The sequence below is a fragment of the Ostrea edulis genome, chromosome 2, assembly GCF_947568905.1.
Source record: "Ostrea edulis chromosome 2, xbOstEdul1.1, whole genome shotgun sequence".
Lineage (NCBI taxonomy): Eukaryota > Metazoa > Mollusca > Bivalvia > Ostreida > Ostreidae > Ostrea > Ostrea edulis.
The window spans coordinates 52,025,692-52,049,883 of record NC_079165.1 but is presented as its reverse complement, the minus strand read 5'-3'; the positions used below and the strand labels follow the sequence as shown (position 1 = coordinate 52,049,883).

General features: G+C 33.9%; 1 protein-coding gene across 11 annotated transcripts in view; it reads right to left on the bottom strand.

Moving 5' to 3' along the window:
• The window catches only part of LOC125682084 (cell adhesion molecule-related/down-regulated by oncogenes-like), a 230,502-nt gene that overhangs the window by 122,204 nt on the left and 84,106 nt on the right, over positions 1-24,192 (bottom strand). For all 11 annotated transcript variants that reach the window (XM_048922483.2, XM_048922482.2, XM_048922479.2 and 8 more), the window contains one exon: positions 17,858-18,007. In XM_048922483.2, the coding sequence (XP_048778440.1) occupies positions 17,858-18,007 (150 nt within the window). The remainder of the gene's footprint in view (positions 1-17,857; positions 18,008-24,192) is intronic.

The window sequence follows — 24,192 nt, the reverse complement described above, 5'->3', positions numbered from 1 at the left end:
TAAGGTACATTCATTTTGATCTATTTTGTGACTTTCTTTATTAAAAGGAACAGTTCTCTAAGGTGTAACGTGAAATTAGTACATAATTCGTTGAAGCAGTTTCAATTTGCAACCAGATATAAGAAATTTAATTTTGTATTCTGATCCCAATCGAGAGTTGTTGACTGGGAATGATGTGTTAATTCAATATACATGTAACATCAAGCATTTTTTAATATCATATTTAAAAAAAAATATATACACAAACACAATGTTGTAGAGTTATTTTTTGTAAATTTTCCATATCAATACAATACATATCATAATTCAATTGAAATTATCTTCCTTAGACAGTGGTAAATAGATACAGTCATAATAAGAAAGATGGTGACATACAAACAGACAGACAAAGTGACATGACCCCAAAATCTATAGGTGTCTTCCTCTTAATCTAAATTGTTTTTGTACAAAATTTGAAAACTGTACAATGAAAACTGTTTGAGTTATCGCGTCACAAAGAAAATGTTCATAATAAGAAAGATGATGACATACAGACAGACAGACAAAGTGACATGACCCCAAAATCTATAGGGGTCTTCCTCTTATTGTAAATCATTTCTGTAAAAAATTTGAAAACTACGATAAAAACTGTGTCATAAAGAAAGTGTTGACCGACAATGTGATTACTATAGGGCTTCCCACATTTCATGTGGGGCCCTAATATAAATAATTCAGAGCTTGTATTACTCTTCCTCAATAGTGAAATCTACTTGATGTGAGATGCTTTAATGAGCCATTAAATAAAATTTTGATGTAGGGATCCACCTTAAATGCAGCTTTTAACTGAGCTATTACCAATCCCATCCTCTGGAGTTTTCTTTGTTGCCAAGGTTATCTCTCAATTGACCAACCACAACAACTGTTGTTTCTTTCATCACAGGTATCAGATAAACAGATGATTAATATGAACCTTGCAACTGAACTTAGCACACGATTCTGGTATTAGTTTGCTTTATAAAGTTTGGTACTCTACCAATTTGAAGAAAACATCTGATTCCAGATGGCATGATAAAAAACTTGATGAAAACAAGAGGAACATGGGCCACATCGCTCACCTGATTCACTTGGCCCTGCTGTTGTTCAGCTGTTAATTGTGATCAGGAAGCTTCACATATATAAATTTCCACTTTTCTGGCCCAGTGATTCTTGATGAGAAGATTTTTTAAAGATTTTCTCTATATATCAGCATGTAAAACTTTGATACCCTATTGTGGCCCAACCCTAACCCTGGGGACCATAATTTGAATAAACATCTACACTATGTCAGGAAGCTTTCATGTAAATTTCAACTTTTCTGGCCAAGTGGTTCTTGAGAAGATTTTTAAATGACCAACCCTATTTTTGCTTTTTCTTGATTATTTCCCCTTTGAAGGGAGCATGGTCCTTCATTGGAACAAATTGGAATCCGCTTCATCCAAGGATGATTTGTACAAAGTTTGATTGAAATTGGCCAAGTGGTTCTGGAGAAGAAGTGCTCAAGTCCTTTTAGACATACGATCAATGTTAATTTAATCAACAATCAAATATTGGACAACTTGGCAATTGACACAATAATATATACATTCGTTAACCCCTTACATAGCAGAGAAATCTTTGTTTCTTATAAATTGGCAACATATATAATCAATGTATTTTCTTTGTAGTTTTGGTCTTATTTACCTATAATAAAGTATATATTACCTTAAAGGTTAGATTGTGAACTTTCTAATTTTTAATTTAATTTAAACATATTTTATTGAGAAACTCAACAGGATTGGGCAACAGGCAGAGCCTCAATGTAGGCCCTCTCCCAAATACAAAGGTCAAGTACAAAGGTATGATATAAAGGTATAAAAAGGATTTTTTGAAGATTTAACAATATTGTAATGAAGTTTACATGAAAATAATTAATTAGAGTTTTGTTGAATTTTGCTATGAATTGATTTTTTATAGATCGACATGTTCTTCACATACACACATACTTACATAACTCTACACCTACAGTCACACACATACATACATACATATAATATAGATCAACACTAACGCTGATCAATCTAACCCGTTAGAAGAAAAAAGAAAATAATTTGTATAAAAAAAAAAAAAAAAACAAAGGAGAAAGTGCAAAAATTAACTTGTCAAAAGCGCTTAGAAGATTTAATGTAGTTATGAACATAAGAAATAATAAGAAGACAACGAACAGTGACCAATGTGTTCTCATACTTTTGTTGATTTACAGTGTGAACTTGGGCCAAATGAAGTCAAATTACTATTCATTGTAATACTATTCATTATATGCTAATATGGTCACAAAATCACAAAAATAAGTTAATTTAAATCTAATTTTGGTCCAAAGTTCAAGGTCTTAGACCCTTTATTTCGATGTCAATGTCATGATAAAATGCCCATTCTAAATGAAAACAGATGGGTCAAATTGTGTTAAGTTTTCATTAAAGCTAAGTACCTCTCTTTTTATTTACCACAATATAGAACGAAATAAAATGAATACTTTATAACATTTTAAAGAAATTATTCACTCAAAACAAATAATTCACATATTTATGTCCAAGTGAAATGCTTGGAAGCATTGCATGCTCACAACACAAGTGCCTGTGACAACTAGCACATATACATTCTCCTTTTTTCACCCTGCTTAGTACACCATGGTGACAAATGGATCTTGAACGATCCCAATGAAATATTTTATGACACATTTTGATGATGGTTTAGTTTTTGTTCAAGGACTATAAGATGATATTCCATTTTAGATATCAAGTCAATTAATTTTAAATCGTATATGTGCTGATTTCATTACACGTGTCATAAAATATATATGCAATATTACGATGATGAACTGTCACGTAAACCAATGATACAATCGGCATTGTTTTCCAAAAGCTAACTTTTATCATCAACTATATTACAAACAACTGTATGATCTTTTGCTATGTCAACTTTATTCTGATTTTATGACTTAATTTTCACACAACTATTTAAAACGGCACAATATCTAGCGAATGTGGTATATAATGTGAGGTCAAAAATATCGCAAAAATGCAATACAATTTGATTAACCTATTACTTCATGAATTTTTAAAAAAATATTTACCATAAATGTTAATCAGAATTTTTTTTTCTTTCTTATTTGTTGATTTTTCCCTATCATTTGAATGTTATAATCCTTATTTCTAGACTTTAAATAAATCTTCCACATATACTGCATCAGAAATGCGTAAAAATGCATATCTGTCATGTAAGGATTCCCATATCAGAATTTAGCACTGGAATTTGGTCGATCATTAATAATGAGTGTGTCCACCAGAGTCAGCATTTCTTCTGTGCATCAAGTTAATGAGTGTTAACTCAGTTCTTCTATCACTTCTTGCACCAGCTCATCTGTGCTGTTTGGAAGGTTTTGACGATGTCAATCTCACCTGTCAATTTCATCCCATAAATGTTTAATGGGAGTAAGGTCGGTACTGTATGGTGGCCATGTAAGTGGTACAATGTTGTTTGTTTCCAGAAAATCCCGACATGCTCTTGCAACGTGTAGCTGAGCTTTGTCCTGTTATGGAACATGGTTTTGTTAGCACATAAAGGTTGCAGGTTATCATAAGGTTGCAGAATAATGTTTTGATAATGTATACCCATTAGAGAACCATCAACAACAACTAAAGAAATCTATGAACTATTCCACCCCACATCATTATAGACCTTTCCCAAAATCAGTCATGCTCAGAGACTGTCATGATGCATGTGTCAATAAAACATTCACTCTTGCGTCTATACACCTGCCTCCTTCCATCTGTGTGGAAAAGGGTAATATAGACTCGTCTGAGAACAGCATTTTTTCAGTGTTCTATTGGGATAATGTCTATGTAACCAGTCTAATTCAACCTCCCTATGGTTGTGCATCAACTGCAAACATTTGTACAGCCTGCATGCTCAAAGACTTGCCTAGCACCTTCAGCCTATTTCATACTGTTTTTTCACTAATCTGAGCATTGTAACATCCTTGGAAATGAGCAGCAGTTTCTACGTATACAGCCATTTTGAGATAATTCCTACAATGGAGAAAACAAATTTCTCTGTCTTAGTGACAATTAAGTCATTACCCACAAATGATCACTTCAAGGGAGGTCATTTAGACTTCTAGCTGTTGTCAGCATCCTCTGTCTAAGACAAGATATGGTTGACTGTGCAACGTTAAAACATTCTGCAACGGAAATTTAATCTTACCCTTGAAAAAGTGACATTATATTGCTTTTCCCCTCTGATGTTCATTTAAGAGCAGCATTCTTACAAGTTGATGTCAACACAAGAAAGATCGGAACTTTTGCCCATAAACTCAAAAAGTCAAAAATGATCAATAATAATTACAAATTGCACCATGTGTATACCTTTGCATCAAAACCACTTCCAAAATTTTGTGCTCCATTCGAACATACTTTTGTCATGGTTGAATAATTTTCTACTCATGAACCTGACTTATTATATAGCCAACATTCTATTCAACAATAAAAAGTATTCTTTAGCCCAGATCCTTTTTTTTCTTTATACAGTGGAGCCTCGTTTATCCGGACACTTTGGTTCCCAGCAAAATCGTCCAGATAAAGGAAGCGTCCGAATAACTGAATCGCATATTTTCTATCTTTACATAAGTAACCAATATGCTTACTTTATTGATGCGTAGTGAATTAAACACATTCTGTCATTGGGTTAACCATTTGCATTAGTAAATAAATTATGATAATGTTAATATTTACATGCATTTCAAAGCACTAAATTTGAAATATACGCATGCAGTGTATCTGCCTATGCTTACATTGTACAGTGGAACCCCGTTATTACGTTTTCCATTTTGTCACGATAAAATAACGTAATACCGGGGGCAACGTAATAAACGTTCCCAGTGAAATCCGTTAAAATTATCATTTGGAAATTGTATATCGTCCGTTGGTACTCCGTGAAGGGGTGTGTGAATATATCTTTACTGTTTCTTTGTTTAAAAGACTATGATACTTTGTTTTATTTACATCTTATCTTTAATGTCCGTAATTCTTCATGTTCTTATCCCTTTTCTTTATTTCGGTGTAGGATACATAAGGATGTTTTGATAAACGTTGCTTTTTCTGCATTCGTTTGGACCGCCATTTTGTTCAACTTTAAAACAATGCGTTCATGTAAATTTCTCTCAATAACTCGTTCCGGTTCATATTCAACATTCGTATTAAAAAAAAATAACAAAACATCGTTTTTATTAAGTTCTCTAATTACACAATACACAACAAAAAAATCCCACCCAAAAAACAACAAAACTATAGACACAAAACGCACACGATACCCAACACTTACACACTTCTCACCAACGGTAAACATGCATGGAGAACAATTTAAGCGCAATCCACATATAAAAAAATATAATGATGCACGAAGATTTCATTTATAACGCTAAATGATGGCACTAAAATCACATGCGCATCATGGGATTTTAAAATATTCACGGAGGTAAACGCCGTGCACGAATCGCCTGATAGATTGGTGTATGTATGGACGAGATTTACGAACACCCAAGCTGCATGTCCAAACAATGAACATTTTTTTTAATTGAACACCTATGTCCAAGCAGTTACCCAAGCGGTTGTAACATTGCTACGATAAATCTTGTCTTTCTTGTTTCAAAGCTGTCCGTAAATAGAGTTTTAATAGCGAAGGTAATCACACTATGCTGAACACGCAGGTGGTTGAGAAATTATTTCTTTGATTATCAAAATGTGCAAAATGAAGTAAATTTCATAGAGTACAATTTCTAAATAAACATTATTTAATTGTTTATCACTGGCTTCTATACGGGGTATTCACCTGTATTGATGTCCCTAGATCTATCGAAGCGTGATCAGTCAAGCGCCTCTAATCCCCAAACAGACCAGGAAATATACGTGGTGACTGCCTCAAGCAGTCAAGGTGTGAATGGCTTATTATTTTGAGAATCACTATTGAATAATTAGGGGTTTATTACGTTTTTGTCGGAATTTTTACAACGTAATATTGAGTCCCGGCATTTTAGGACAACGTAATAACGAGGTCTATTTTATATAGGTTTGTTAAGAAATGGTTTTGTGCTTTGAAATTCCAACGTAATATGCGGACTAACATAATAAAGGGGGAACGTAATAACGGGGTTCCACTGTATATGTATATTAGCACTTTAGAAAAATTCATCAAGGGCTGCTGAGAGACCACGCAACCTTTATCAGCAAGGCCACGCAGTCTAGGTAGTTTTTGTACCATCATTTTTCCAAACAAGGAATTACTGCAATGTGTCTATTATAATTTTTTTAAAATTATAATTATTATATAACATAATGATGTAGAAGTAGATTAGGTTAACCATGATTTCGCTTTATGTTTTGCTTTATGTACTTATTTTGTCATACGCTTTGACTTTGCTATGTATAATAAATCATGATTATTTGCCCAAACTGGTCGTTTTACTTTAACCTAGACAGTTGAGAGATAAAGGAAATTAATAAGGAAAAATACAAAAGAAAAATGAAACAATCAAAATATGATCGAAATAGATTGAGAAATAAATCATATACAGTGGAGCCTCGTTAATCCGGACACTTTGGTTCCCAGCAAAATCGTCCGGATAAATGAAGCGTCCGGATAATTGAATCGCATATTTTCTAGCTTTGCATAAGTAACCAATATGTGCCTACTTTATTGATGCATATTGAAATAAACATATTCTATCATTGGATTTAACGATTTGCATTAGTAAATAAATTATGATAATGTTAACACTTACATGTATTTCAAAGCACTAAAATTTAATGTGCATGTTCAGTGTATTTGCCTGTGCTTACATTGTACATACATATGATCCCTACAAATAAATATACAAAACTGTGTACCGTATGCACTAAAACAAATAATGAAGCACTTTATGTAACTATAAGTAAATAAATCATTAGTAACTAACATAATCATTCACACTTCAAACATTTCATCACACTTTTACTTCTTAAAGAGGCCGGTAATTTCCATCTGTCACGATTCACGGGTTCGGCGGTCTGTTAAAACAATCTTCATCGTCCAAAGTTGATATAAGAATTTCGTGATTATCATGTCAGTTGACAACATTCTTTAACCAAAATTCAATCTGCCAGAGTTTATATTTCTTATTCTATAATTATCCAAGACAATATCGGGAGAACAAAATCATTTAAGCTCGTAATATTAAGACCTACTACTGCTTTGATCTAGTCACGCGCACCTATTATTTTCATGATGCGATAATAACGGAACAAAACTCGGTTGAAACTAACATTATAGGTACATACAGAATTTAATTGTCATTTTCCTTAAAATGGTAATTTTCTCACTTCTACCCAAAGTTTAAAAATTCGAAAGCAATAACATCGTAACAAGAATCAATCGTACACAGGTACATTCTACATGCGTGACATTCTAAACGTTAAAAACTTATACTACTTGTATATTTCACGCCAATTAACAGTATAAAATCCAGAATCTAGAAGTATAATCTACACTCTTTAGATTTGAATAAGCCGATATCAATTTACGAATCGGTACAACTGATATGTGTAGCAGTTTAAAAAATTATCATTACGGCATAATGTTTAATTTATTAATACTATTAGGGTATTGATCAAGACTATAAATTAATATGCTACAGATTTATTTACAAAATTCAACACTACACGCAATAAAGATCTTATGTGCGAAAATTGGCAATACAATGTCTCGATCGGCACGTGCTATCTAACGGACTTATCATCACACACCACCTAATTGGAGGGAGGTGTTGACAGGGTACAGGTGATCGCTTCAATTAGACAGTTTGGCTTGTTTTCTTTATAATTTACGCCTTGCTAAAATTGTCCGACACAGACCTTCCCTACACAAAATTACCGTCCGGATTAACGGTACAATTTTCAATGCATTATAACGTTTTGAAGTAAAAAGTGACCGTCCGGATCCGGAACGCGAATTTCCGGATTAATGATGCAAAATAACGTATAAAAATTCCGTTCCCTAGAAAAATCGTCCGGAAGGTGAAGCGTCCGGATTAATGGCGTCCGGATTACCGAGGCTCCACTGTAAATGAATAAATGAAACAAATAACGACTAACTACAGTAATGATCATTCATTTTTGAGAAACAAAAGATATAAACACCTCTTCTGTCATTTTAATGCTGTCAGTATAAACAAAGCATTGCACTGGGTTAGCTAGCTAGCTAACTCATTGCAATGCTAAATTTGTTTATATATTTGGTTTTCATATTTTTTGACTGAATATAGATGCAAATTGAAATCAGTTCTGCATTTGCACACAGGAAATGAAGGAGGAAGAAAGACTTTTATATATGCATCAACATGGTGATCAGCTAATTGACTTTCACTCCACTCCACTCAGCTTTTTATCCAAAGCTGAGGCCCAAGGGGGCTTGGTGTAAAATGCTGAATCTGGACCCTCCAAAATTGGAGCCTCTTGTCATAAGAGAATGATTTTTTTCCTTTAGATATAACAGAGACTGAATTTAATGCATCTACACTGAATAGATTTTGACCCATAGCCCTATCAAAATCTGACAAGCTTTGTTGCTGAAATGGTAAACTTAATTAAAATGGATTGTATAAGGTTAATCACATGTATTTTCATCATGCAGAAAAAGAGAAAGTATCTACAGGATTAAGAAGTTGGGTTCCTTTGCAACCTTTTATAATTCAGTTTACAAAGACTGGGACAAAAAAGATTGAAAATCAGTATGTATACCACAAGTATTTGAAATAGATTCTCTCACATAAACCCCAAAACTTTTTGTGTATAATTATATCAAATGATTATAAATTTGTCAGGATTTCAAATGCATTAGCTCACATGTTGCACATTATCTGACCCCAGATGCTGTTTCTGTTTACCTCCATTACTGTGTTATGGTAAATAATATCCCTCTGATGACATATATGGGTAATTCATTTGCTATTTCACTTTTGTAGTATAACACTCCTTACCTCTAATTACAAATTCACTTTCCAAAAATATTTCTGTTGATAAATAATACAGAAAATTCCCGACAGATGCTATTATTGAGATGTAGATCATACATCAATTTGTCAGCATTTTACAGCAAGCCGGCCCTAGGGGTGCAGGAATCCTGAAATTTACAATTTATGTCACCCTTGTTCCAAAGATGCTTCATACCAAATTTGAAAAGAATTGTAATGGTAGTTATCAAGAAGAAGTTAGAAATGTGCAATTGTTAATTAATGCACATCAATGGCAATAGGTCACCTGTGCGACTTGGATAAAACATCTTGATTATTTTGCAAGAACCCTGCAAGAAAGAAAAACCAAAGGAAAAAGTGTGTAGAACTTCATTAGTGTAAAAAAAAACATACCCCAACACCTGCAAATATCTCAACATTGTACCTTGCATCGTATCTGTTACCGATTATTAAAATTAAGATATACAACATCTCTCTGACAAAATAGCAGAACAGAAAATACATCTTGTAGGTTTATCTAGGCTAATGGGCATGGTCTGTGCAGGGGTGCTCCTCAATTACAAAAGCACCAACATCTATTTCATATCAGGACTGCAAAAAAAAATGTCTTGAAAGAACAGATTTAAATCCACTTCTACACCAGCAACTAATTCATTACTCAAAAAGATTTCTAAATGTTTTCCTCTTCCTGAAATGCTCACAATCCTCTATTAAAGAGGAACTCAGGAGCTGATGTACAGAATAACGTTATTCTATCTATTGTTTTTAAATGCTTAGACATGAGGGAAGCAACTGTTCAAGACACATGGGCAGAAATCTGAGAAAGTTCTTCAGAGAAGACAAAAGTTAATAAAAATAAATGTTTAGAAAGGCAAAAAAAAAAAAACCCAAACAAAAACAAACTGCTAAATGTTGATGAAAAAGCAACGTACTTTAACATGAAGATTTGTAAAACACAAACTTTCAATAGGAGGTGCACAGGCCTTATTGATCACCTGTCTCTATAAAATTTGAACCATATAGGCGAACCTTCAATTTCCGAATTTCAATCTCTCAAACTCTTGATTTCTTGAAGTTTTATCAAGGTCCCTTGAACTTCCAAGTTATCGAGAGTCACCTGTACACTATATATACCAAGATTGGTCTCAACCTGGAGTAAGAACAATTATTGTGGCTTCCGTGTAAATGTAAACTTTACAGTGGCCCAGGGATTCTTCTTCAGAAAATTTTTAATGATTTTCTCTATACATTTGAGTGTATAAAACTTTGATCCCCTATTGTGGCCCCATCCTATCCCAGCGGGCCATGATTTTAACAAACTTGAATCTGCACTATGTCAGGAAGCTTTCATGTAAATTTGTACCCTCCTAGTCCAGTGGTTCTTGAGAAGAAGATTTTTAAACATTTTCTTTTTATATATTTGTATGTTAAACTTTGATCCCCTATTGTGGCCCCATCCTACCCCCGGGGGCCATGATTTGAACAATCTTGAATCTGCAGTGTCCATCATCACAAACCACGACTGAAACGTACGCACTTCTTCCCTTTCATCCGTGGCTCTCTGCATGACAATTTTTTGTTTCTCATAAATATATGCATGACAAGAATGACGTAATCTGTAGTTATCCATAGAAGTAAAACAGCTATAATAGATGTGGCAATGAAAACATGTTCTTTTTGCACCGAAATTATAGTAAACAAAAATCCTACAGATCGATGACATCTGAACATGTTTCACAGTTTATTTCTTATAAATGTCCACTTCTTCCAAAGGGGAAAGGGGGGGGGGGGATACCAATACACAACACTTGTTGTCATTTGTCTCCGAATATTTCATTAGAAACACCCGGTAGTATAAATACTTCTCAACGCCTGTTCTTAATGACAGAAAAACATCATCATGATCTTTCATACATGTAACTGCCAATATATGTTAAACACATGTGTAAATAATGATTTTGCGTTTGTTAGTGGAAGAACGAGCGTTATGATTGGTCAGAGTAATAACCACATTCTATAAACAGTTTAAATATCCGATTAAGTTTTGCTCGGAAGTTCAGCGATTGGCTGAATCACGTCATGCATATTTATGAGATGGATCGAGGAAAGGGAAAAGGAGCGTACGTTTCAGCTATGGCGTGCAACGATGCACAGTGTCAGGAAGCTTTCATTTAGATTTGTACTTTCCTAGTCCAGTGGTTCTTGAGAAGAAGATTTTTAAATGACCCCACCCTATTTTTGCATTTTTGTGATTATTTCCCCTATGAAGTGGGCATGGCCCTTCATTTGAACAAACTTTGTGCCAAGTTTGGTTGAAATTGACCCAGTGGTTCTGGAGAATTAAGATGAAAATGTGAAAAGTTTACAACGCCGCCACCAACAGACAATGAACAAATTTTGATCAGGTGAGCTAGAAAAGTCAGGAAAATTGGTCATACCAGTAATATTTCTACGTTAAAGGGGCACGACTCCATCAAAATACAATGAACCAGAACAAAACTAAAACATGATCTGTAACTCATCAATATACACCTGCTAACATACATTTAACATGCAAGGGTCCTGGGACTAATACCCAATTGTTCCAAAGATGTTTCTCTTCCTTCCTACAGTAATATCCGTTTTTATCATACTTTCATGCAAAATACTCGAATCTGATTGGTCGAGAAGCATTTGAAAAAACATATTGTTACCCTCTGAGAACAGAAAGTACTTGACAATGGGTGTTATTATAAAAAATTATCACATGCGTCAAATTTATGCGTGTACGGTTCGCTGTAGATTGTTAGACGACATCATTTGAGCATTTGTGATAAACGAAAATACCCGTATCGATACATAAGATATCGCATGACATAGATTGATTGAATGTTAACAGACGTTTGTTTACTAGTTCATTGTACCATGTTTGCAGCAGTGGGAAAGGGGGGAAAGAAAGAAATACAAAGATTAATAGATGAAAAGGAATCGAAAAGTACGCAAAGGATGATTTTTATTTGTCAACTTATTTCGTTCGTTCTTGAGTCAGAGGAGTCAAAGTACTGAGTTCGAGAGTTTCAGTAAACAGGAGCTTAACGAAAATCTGAGATTGTTTTACGTCGCCATTCGAACAAAGTTGGGAAGCAGTTTGAAAGTAAGTTCACTGAACAGTATAAGGTACAGACTCGCCAAATTCATAAAGGATTCATGCCAAGTAGATGTTTTGACTGACCCGGAATTCAGTGAATCAATCATCGAAGCAACCCTAACTGACATGAAGGAAAAGGGATTTGGTTCCCTTGATCACAATTTTAGCCAGCTAATTTCTTCGGAGGATTGGAAACAACTTTACGAGCCCAACAACACCGTTTTTAATACTGAAACACCCTGTGGTCTCCAAAACAAGGTGTGGTTTGACTTGATATTTTATTTATGTCGCAGAGGTCGTGAGAATTACTTAAGGAATATGACCAAAAGTACTTTCTCAACTGACATAGATGCTTGTGAACGAGAAATTGTGTTCCAAGCCATAGATGAAGCTGATAAAAACCACAGCTCTCTCTCTCTCTCTCTCTCTCTCTCTCTCTCTCTCTCTCTCTCTCTCTCAGCTCTTCTGGCCCAATGGTTCTTGAGAAAAAGATTTTACCGTTTTTCTTCTTATGTAAAACTTCGATTCCCTATTGTGGCCCCGACCTACCCCTGGGGGCCATGATTCAACAAACTTAAATCAGCACTTTGTCAGGAAGCTTTCATGTAAATCTCAGCTCTTCTGGCCCAGTGGTTCTTGAGACGAAGATTTTTAAAGATTTTCTCTATTTATTCCCATGTAAAACTTTGATCCCCTATTGTGGCCCCAACCTACCCCCAGGGGCCATGATTTGAACAAACTTGAATCTAGATGATGTCAGAAAGCTTTCATATAAATTTCAGCACCTCTGGCCTAGTGGTTCTTGAGAAGAAGATTTTTAAATGACCCCACCCTATTTTTGTGATTATCTCCCCTTTGAAAGGGGCAAGGCCCTTCATCTAAACAAACTTGAAAGCCCTTCATCCAAGGATGCTTTGTGCCAAGTTTGGTTGAAATTGACCAAGTGGTTCTGGAGAAGAAGATGAAAATGTGAAAAGTTTATAACGCCTACGACATATGCAAACAACGGACAAATTTTGATCAGAAAAGCTCAAAGGCTCAGGTGAGCTAAAAACTACATCCTTCCCCATTCATTGATATTCAACCAATCATGTTGTTAAAATTATGTACTTTATTTCATTCACCTGAGAAATTTATACCACTAGCATGCTTTCTTTCTGTCCCATTTCCCCCAAAATTTCAAGAAAGACGGCTGCATCAACAAACAATGATTTATACATTTTTATCATTATCAAAAATTTAGCAAAAAAGTCAAGAATTTTAGTTTATGATTATAATATTCAATTTTTACTATTCTTATTCATCATATTTTTATTTTCATCTATTAGTCATCTAAAAAAGTTCAAAATCTCTGGACAGACTCCTGTCCATGTCATGAATTCGAAGCCATATGCGCCCCAAAATAATGTCAGTCAATTTTCCTTAACCCACATAAGAAAAGGGCAAAACCACTATCCTTTGCAGTTTTTTAACATTTTTAATCAAGTAATCACAAATCCTGCTGTGGATTCCACTCAGCCAATTTTTCATATTTCAGCACATATGTCAGGAAAAGTTGCACAAATGCTGATTCGCATGCTCACCAGGACAGCATGCAGAGAAGGAAAAGCTCAAAGAAGGTGCAGATTCAGTTCTTACGTGAAACAAAGAACCTTGTGAAATTGAGAAAGCATGTGAGTTAAGACTAAATAAAAGTGATTCTATATGCAAATATTGAAATACATAATATCCATTAAAACTTTCCTTTACATATTCTGAGCATGTTCATGCAAGTATAGGTTGTATGTGACATGTACTGTATATATAGATTTGACTATAATGACGTCAAATTATGACAGTTTGCACGGAACGCTGAATGGTTTGCATGGAATGCTGAACGGTTTGCACGGAACGCTGAATAGTTTACATGGAACGATGAACGGTTTGCTTTGGAGGTGTAGTAGCATGCTTCAGGGTCTGTAGTTTTGGTAGAGGCCTCCTGCTCTACACCACTATGCATATAGTTTTTCTTACACGTGCAGTTATAGAAAAGAGTTTTGAAAATTAGTCACTTTTTGGCAGTTTTTGCCCCGCACTCAAGGTCCCGGGGTGCAAGAGTCCTGAAGTATATAACTTATGTCACCCTTGTACCAAAGATGCTTCATATCAAATCTGAAAAGAATTGCAGTGATTTTTCTACATTTTTTACAAGGGTCCTGTGCCTTTCAAATTGGGAAAAATTGTCGACACTTTAGTCAAATTGGGAAAAATCAATTTTATCATAAATAAGTTTTAAAATCATATCAAACATTATATTATCTTAATTTACACAACTTATTTTCTTTAACCTTCTAAAATTTTCAACTATTCTATATATCCAAATCATCATTTCCATAACTCTTTGTTAAGTCATATATATGTATATAATTCACATCGAATGATTATTTTTTTACAGATACGTTTTCCTTTCATAATTTTATTATTGGGAAAAATGCAAGCTAAGTTGGGAAAAAATTGGCAATTTTTAGGAGGGGAAAGGACCGAAATTCGGACCCAACATGGGCCTTAAAAAATCACTTAATTGGAAATAGTTATTTTGGCCCCACTCTGATACCAAAAACCCCTACCCCTGGAATATAATCAAATTTACAATTTTGGTAATTTTGATAACTGGCTACCTGCTCATTCTAAATTATAATCCATATAGTTTCAATTTAGTATCAATATCATTAAAGGAGTCTTTGGTCCCACCCTGCATTCAGAAGCTTTACCCCACGGATCATGAAATTTACAATTTTAGTAGAGGCCTTCCTGCTCTAAGCATTAAGTTTTTCTTACAGAAGTGCTGTTCTAGAGAATAAGATTTTTGAAAATTGGTCAAATTTTGCCCCGCCCCTGAGGTCCCAGGGGTGCAGGAGACCTGAAATTTACAATTTATGTCAGACTTCTCCCAAAGATGCTTCATACCAAATCTGAGAATTGGAATGGTAGTTATCAATAAGAAGTTAAAAATGTTCAATTGTTAACATATTTAATCACTGACCATTTTGGCCCCACCCTAATACCAAAACCCCATACCCTGGGATCATGAAATTTACAATTTTGGTAAAGGGCTACCAGCTCATTCTAAATATTCATTTCGTTTCAATTTAGTTTCTATAGCACTAAAGAAGATGTTATTTAAATGTTTTACATATAAAATACTATATACTAAGCTTGGCCCCACCCTGGAGTCAGAACCTCTACCCCGGGGATCATTAGATTTATGATTTTGGTAGAAGCCTTCCTGCTCTACATCACTATGCATTTAGTTTTTCTAATACATGTGTGGTTCTAGAGGAGAAGATTTTTGAAAATTTGTCATTTTTTAGCAGTATTGCCCCACCCATAAGACCCCAGGGGTGTAGGAGTACTGAAATCTACAATTTTTGTCACCCTTGTCCCAAAGATGCTTCATATATCAAATTTGAAAAGAATTGGAATGGTAGTTATCAAGAAGAGGTTAAATATGTTCAATTATTAATGCTGCGATTATGCACAACACATGACGACAGACGCAGACCAAAGGTTTTTCGTCTGCAAATAAGATTTTTTGCTGTGATTTGAAGCATGGTATCAATATCTAACAAAACTTGCCTAAACGACTCAGATAGACATTCTAATATTTTAAATAAAATTTTAGTGTAATGAGCCACCTTAAAGTCAAATATAAAGACTTAAAAGCCAAGGGGTTAGGGAACACTATCAAACAAGAGGCCCATGGGCCACATTGCTCACCTTGGTCCATATCTAAAGATTTTCCCTTTATATTCGCATCTAAAACTTTGATCCCTATAGTTGCCCCAACCTACCCCCGGGGGCCATGATTATTAGAAACTTGAATCTGCACTATGTCAGGAAGCTTTTTTGTAAATGTAAACTTCTTTGGCCCAATGGTTCTAGAGAAGATTTCTTAAAGATTTTCCTTATATATTTGTATGCAAAACTTTGATCCCCTATTGTGGCTCCATCCTACCCCCTGGGGCCATGATTTTAACAAAGTTGAATCTGCACTATATCAGGAAGCTTTCATGTAAAATAGTACTTTCCTAGCACAGTGGTTCATGAGAATTTTTTAAAAAGATTTTCCCCGATATATTTGTATGTAAAACTTTGGTCCTCTATTGTGGCCCCAACCTATCCTCGGAGTCATGGTTTTAACAAATTTGAATGTGCACTGTGTCAGGAAGCTTTCATGTAAATTTCAGCTCTTCTGGCCCAGTGGTTTTTGAGAAAAATTTTGCATTTTTATGATTATCTCCCCTTTGAAGGGGCATGGCCCTTCATTTGAACAAACTTGAAAGTTCTTTACCCAAGGATGCTTTTTATCAAGTTTGTTTGAAATTGGCCCAGTGGTTCTGGAGAAGAAGTCGAAAATGTAAAAAGTTTACATACAGATGGACAGATAGCGGACAACAGGCAATCAGAAAAGCTCACTTGAACTTTCAGCTCAGGTGAGCTAAAAACCGAATCCCTAAACATCTGAGGGAATTGAGCAAATGTATCAATAACAATACTCTGTATTTTAGAATTTGGGGAGCGACAGAACATGACAACATGAAATGGGAGGACATCGTTTTAAAACAAGATGAGGCTTTACACTTCAATTTCCTTGAATACCACGTAAACTCTACTAAAACTTGCACAGGCATAGATTTGATCAATGGATGTATGTAAGTAATGTAAGAATTTGATCATGCCCATCTAGGATGTATGCCAAATCGGACAACTCTTGATAGATGCATTCCTTAGTGTGCATATGCAGAACACAGGTCTGCATCTCAGATCTATCTAATATGACATAATGTTTGTATATGCGTCTTTTTTTTAAAAAGTGATTGATCAAATAGTTTTTCACTCAAAAATAACATAAATCTCTATAGCACGTAACCTAAATTTGCCATTACATATGCGTCTATATTCAATCCGGATTAGTTTTGCTTTGCCTTCACATATGGAACTAATGTGAAACAAATTTGACGCGCATCAAATATGCGACGTAGATTTTAATTCCAAGTAAGCCATGTGCATTAAAACCTCCGTATGAACGCGGTTAAGATTTAATATATATATTAATTTACGTTTAATGAGAATTAAATTCTTTGTCTGAACATTAAGGCATTAATTCTATTAATGCACACAGTAATTTGATTTTACTTGTAACACACAATTTGATTGATTCATTTGACTTTTTTAACATCACACAAAGTCGCCGTTTAGTCCTGCTATATATGACATCCCAGGAATGACATCACACACCACAATACATTTGGCTGTTCTGTTTCCATTTTGTTACTATACGGCAATATTGGTATGCGTCATATAAAAATCGATATTTTAATTCTTTAAAATTATTCGTCAATCAATATCAAACGCAATTTACTAAATCAAATTATAAGTATATTTTTATATTAATATGAGTAATATTTGGGACAGTTTACATGGTTTGCAGTTTATAATGCATTAACTGCCCCAACTTACTTTATATTATATAAAATGAGCAAAAATCATTTTTATTCCTTAAATAAATGAATTAAAGATCTCTTCATGGATTTGAAGATATTTTTTAATTGCTGCGCATAATTCATTTGAAGAATCTTGAATTATTTGAGTATATGTTAATCTGACATTCCATTCTCTTTTTTTTCACTACTTACCAGATTTTCCTGAGGTGACAGTAGATCCATTCACTGAGAACAATATGGTGGCTGGCGGGTTGCTGGCTGGGGGTTCACAGGGTAGGTTGATGTTTAGACCTTGCAAAACAGTCAGATGAAGATCCTCCCGTGACTTGAAAGGCTTCAGTGCTGAAAATATTTCAATTTGTTGAGAGATTACTAAAAACCACTTCTTCTAAAATGAAGTCAAATATCCATGGTTAAAGAAAAATACTTTTCGTTTGTGTGGATTATGATTTCATTTCGGAGGAATTTTTGCTCATTTGGGCAGAGAAAATTATTTTATTTGAGTGGAATTCTTATAGACTAGAAAAAAAAGTTGGGATCACCTGTGAAAATCATATAGATAAAGTCAGTTATAAAATACTACTTTATTGTTAATTACATCATTCTTATTAGTTTAATCTAAGACCTTTTAACCTGGACATGGCTTTAATTTTTTGCTGTCGTGATTGTGATCGAGTGTTAAATTTTTAAATTCTTAACAGAAATTACAGTTTGTTCATACAAGTCTGTTTTTACATGAGCCTTACACTTGCTGTTTTGCCAATTAATATCACTGGATTTCAGATTAGAGTCTATATAGTACAATTATACCCCATATCAGGCACTTTTTACCCTTGTTTGTTTCTGTCAGCTTGATACCATAAACAAATTAATTGATCTGTAATAAAGGAATTACTCTAATGTTATTTATGTAGTTGTATGTTAATTTATCACCTGCAAAATCAATCACCCAAATGGTATTTTAAAATTTGCTCAAATGAAATAACAAAATTCACCCATATGAAAGAAATAACAATTGAAAAATCTGCCAAAATGAAATGCACCAAAAAATATCCTATTTCATGGTAGCTGAGACATTTAACAGTTGAACATATATTTAAAGGTTTCTTCTGACACCATTATTCATTATACATATACCTTGAAAGTGATTTTACAAATTTACAGCTGAGTAATAATAGAATTATGAATTTGTCTGCACTCATATTTTTAATACCAGAAACTCGATCAAATGAGTGAATTGTAACTACTTGATTTTTTAAATCTTCAGCTCTTAAATTGCCAAAAAATGTATACAAAGACTAGAAAATGAAAATTAACACTACAAAAAACTTCTTTTTTATGCATCTGTCACATTTTTGTGATTAAAGTATATGTGATGATATATATAATGTCCTCAAATTTTTCAATGTTCATGCAATCACAAAAACTTCTTATTTATGCATCTGTCACATTTTTGCTGCAAAAGTATACTATATATCCTCTAATTTTCAATGATAATGGGATACATTTTTCACATTGCGGCATGAGTTATTTCCCCCTGAATATTGTGCAGGGGGCCCCCAGCATAGTACAGCATGTTGCAGTCCTCAAGTGATTGTGTTATAGATAGAAAATTTACTATTTCTGATTGTAATGAAGTGCCAGTTGAGAAATCTTTGTAGAAGTTAAGTGTAATTACTGACAAATGATATGACTGTACAAAAATTTTAGTCGATGATTATATTTGTGTCCCGGGTGTTATTTTTTGCAATCCTCAGCATCTTTAGATCACAGGGCTTGAAACTAACTTTTTATATCTTACCAGTCCAGCCGGACTGATAGGGTATACTTTCAACCAGTCCACAGAAAAATTTACCAGTCCACCAGAGTTTTCCAGAAATAATTAAACATACTTCGTTAATGTTAATAAAACAAAATAATGAAATTTAACTCAGTATGCCTCAGACATTATTGTAACACTTATGTGAGATTTATATTTACTAATCTGGTTCGTCTGATATCTAAAGATCTAAAGAGGAATGCCAAATGCCTATTTTTAAAGATTCAATAAGTAGGTTTTCCAAAATGGCATTTAAGAAAATTGACCAGTCTCATCAGACTGACTAAAACAATGTCAGTCAGTCCGCCAGACATTTAACCAGTCACAGACTGATCACGGGCATATGTTAATTTCGAGCCCTGGATCAGGTTAAGGATGTCTTTAGCATGTCACCAATTCTTCATTATAATTTTTAATCAATATTTTCGAAACCCCAAAACACAATGAATATGCCAGAAATTACATGTCCAACTAACAAATACATGAAATTAAGTTGTAATAATTTCACACTATATACGGACAAAAATGTGTACATCAGGTATCAATGAACAGAAATGTTGACTTTATCAAATTCATATTTCTGAAGTAATCATATATTCTGTTGAAATCTGTTTTCAAACATATGTGTTTGATTCAATCTTTTGAAAATTAATGTTTGTGTAAATCAATTATATCTTAAGAGGATATGATGCTGAGATGAAAGTAATTAGATTCTTCAAAAAATCATTTTATCATAGTAAGGAGGTCTCTCCTGTTTGAAAAATGACAATTTTTATATATGTTAATGAGTGTTTCCATGGAAACAACCCCTGAACCTAACAATGTTGAAACAAGATGTGTTTGTGAAACACAAATGCCCCTGATAATGGCCATTCCAAAGATGACCAAGGTCACAAGGGCAAATATCTTGGTACCAGTAGAAAGATCTTGTCAAAAGAAACGCTCATGTACAATATTAAAGCTCTAATATTTACCATTTAGAAGTTATGACCAATGTAAAAAAAAAAAAAAAAAAAAAAAAAAAAAAAAAAAAAAAAAAATTAAAAGTAGGTCAAATGTCAAGGTCAAAAGGTTCAATACCCAACAGAAAGGTCTTGTAACAAGGAATACTCATGTGAAATATCAAAGCTCGATCACTTACTGTTCAAAAGTTATTAGCAAGGTTAAAGTTTCAGACAGAATGATAGAAAGGACAAAAACAATATGCCCCCCCCCCCCCCCCCTGATCTTGGGGGCATAAAAACACAAAAGGATAAAATTTAGCAGTTCCAAAAATATGTTCAACAAACAAACGGATTGTAATATTAATATATTTAATGACCATCATACAAACAGTCTGTGTGCAGACACTATGATATGAAAATATTTTCCACGTAACACAAAAACAAATCATCCAAATTTCAGTCCGAATATCCTCAGTGCCTCTAAAAAATATCTTTTTGAGGATAGAGTTTTCTAGGAAAATGGTCAAAACATTTACTGAATGTAATTAGATTTTAATTATTTTACTATGATTTAAAGATGGTATCCATAGCTACATGACTAACCGAAAATATTGGCATGTTTAAGTGAATTGGATAAAAAGATATGATGAACTCGCTGAAGGTCATCTGAGGTCATTGAAAAATGCTACAAACAAATCAGACTGATTATCATTTCTTTCCCTAAAACATATTTTTTTAAAACAAAAAAAAAACCCATCTAAATGAAAATATTTTAGTTGGTATATCAAAACATACCCAATATTTGGAAGCAAAAGAGTCTGAATTTCCTCTGTCTTTTTTGGGGGGGGCCTTTTGAACGTGAATTGTTTAGATAAACGCCAAAAAAATATATCCAGTATGAATGTATTTAGAATTTTTTAAATTTTATTTAAAGAATGCATAATGGTACCAAACCAAACCAATAAAAAAAGAGAAAACCTTAAAAAGATAACACCGACCAAACTTAAATGTTTTGCTTTCATTAAAAATACTTTAAAGAATCTTTAACTACAATAGTCAAATGTTTGAATCGAATAGTTTTGAACACAGCCTTATTTTTCTTTGAAAAAATTATTCAATAATAATCTGACATCCGATATTGATGTCAGTTCATGCGCCTTAGTATTCAATAATCTAAGACAGTCGTGTGCCATTAGGTGTAATTGAATCAGTGTAATTCATTATAGTAACAGTGTAAAATGTGAAAAATACTAATAGAATTGACATGAATCAACGGATGATTGGACACATTCTAATTAGATCATTAATGAGTTAACTAGATACTCATGCATGTAAAGAAATACGTAACGCAGATCAACATTATTATGTACCCCTCTAAACTGCAAATGTTGATTTAGATGCATGTGTAAATTATTTGATTGCTATTGATTCTAACTATTCTAAAGTTTCAACTGATAGTCTGGAGAAACCAAAAATGTTTCGAAAAGGGAGGGTATAACAAAATGGTACATTTTCTGTCCCAAAGAATGTCGCACACTAAACATTTTCATAAATTTTTTAATGACAATCGAAGAAAATGAACAGTAATCAATTTCATAACTCCTACAAGGAATACAAAATAAAGAGTTGGGCAAACACGAATCCCTAGACATACCAGAGGTGGGATCAGATGCCTAGGAGGAGGAGGGGGGTTTATAGTAATTCATCTCCTTTAGATTCCCTACTTTAATATGTATACGGTGTGACCGTTGGACCGAGCGAAGCATGAAATGGTCATTGGAGTGTCCCAAGTGGTAATCATAATTCCGTTAAGTATGGTAGGTTATAATATAAAAATATATATTTTTAATGAAATTTTTCTTGCGCTAAAAACCCAGTAACATCTCAATATTAAGGGGTTTATATGGGGACAACAGTTTTACAGGATCCGCCTATTCATTGAACGCGGGAAATAAAACACAAGGCGACGTAAACTGTGTATTGTGACGTCACATTTAGCCTCAACCTTTTTCAAAGCAAACAATTATAAACAACAATAATACATTCCGTATGCAATGAAAAAGGCCGTTATAAAACTAAACAAAATTAACCAATCAATTCAAAATGGTAAAAATGTAACCGTAATTTTATCGTATATTCTTATTTAAAGAAACTCATGAACTCGTTCATCTATTTAGTCGTATTACGGTTTTATATGTAATTATTTGCTAAAACCTGTTACAATGATAGAGGGCGAAGCCCTCTCACGGCCCAAAGGGCCGTGAGAGCAGAGCTCTCCCTATAGGTAACACGTATATACATGTTTAAAAGGAAAATATAGGAAAACAATGAAAAATTAAACCATACCTATGGAACTTGAAAATTTTGGTACTAATGGTGTCGATTCGAATACTATCGTGTGGACATGTATTTCTCCATTTTGAATCTCGTCTACCCTAGTTCACGTCGTTCTGAGATGTTACAAAAATTCGTAAAAGCATGTAAATCTTATTTTCTTAATCATATGTAATCACTCCACCATTAACGCCATATTTGTAAATTTGCTAAAATATGACGCTGAATATGACATCACAATGTACTGTTTACATCAGTTGCGTTATATTTCCCGCGTTCAATATATAGGCGGATCAAATCCTGCTAACTTCGGGTTGTTTTTGGTCTGTTTTGGATATAGATACTAATACCAAAACTTGTTTGCTTCGCCCTCAAACACGGTCACGCCGTAAAACATATTAATTATACTATTCACTTTGAACAAACTGAGTGTTTAAATTACGAATTGCACGTCAGAGTCTTCTATTATTGGCATTCAAAATAAAACACGAATAACTGTTGAAGCAGGTGATGAAAAAATAAATGGTGGCGCCCATATGGATCACGAAAATTTCAGTGAACGTATATAGAGATTGTCTCTTTTTCTTTTGCTGATTTTGACTTTTTTCTTTTACATACGTGTTACCTTTAGAGCCTTGCTTCGCGGACGGGCCTTGGGCCCGTCCGAGCTTCGCTCGGTATTAAAAATCATTAAAACATGTATACATGAATGTGATTAAAATATTTTTATGCTATAGATCTATATACATTTTATTTCTGCTGCCTTCACTGTGACTTGCTTAACCTTTGATGCACGACTTGTTCTGAACTGTATGTTCTCAGCCTCTACTTTCCTTTTTTCTACTCTCAATCTTTTCAAGATACTAATTGTATGATAAAAATGCCTAAACTTTTCAAGTTTGTAAAACTATGTTTAAACAGCACTGCCTTTGAACACAAAACGCATTTCAATATAATATGTTTTACGGCGTGACCGTGTTTGAGGGCGAAGCAAAAAAGTTTTGGCATTAGTATCTATATCCAACACAGGACAAAAATGACCCGAAGTTAGCACGAGGACAGAGCTGTATCAAAGCATCCTTTTGGACATTTGATCCACCTATATATTGAACGCGGGAAATATAACGCAATCGATGTAAACAATACATTGTGACGTCATATTCAGCATCGTTATTTCGCAAATTTACAAACATAGTGTTTGAACCACAACAAAAAACATGGCATTAATCGTGGAGTGATTATATATGATTAAGAAAATAAGGTTTACATGCTTTTAGGGATTTTATGTAACATCTCAGAACGACGTGAACTAGGGTAGACGAGATTCAAAATGGAGGAATACATGTCCACGCGCTAATATTCGAATTGACGCCATTGGTACCAAACTTTTCAAGTTCCATAGGTATGGTTTAATTTTTCATTATTTTCCT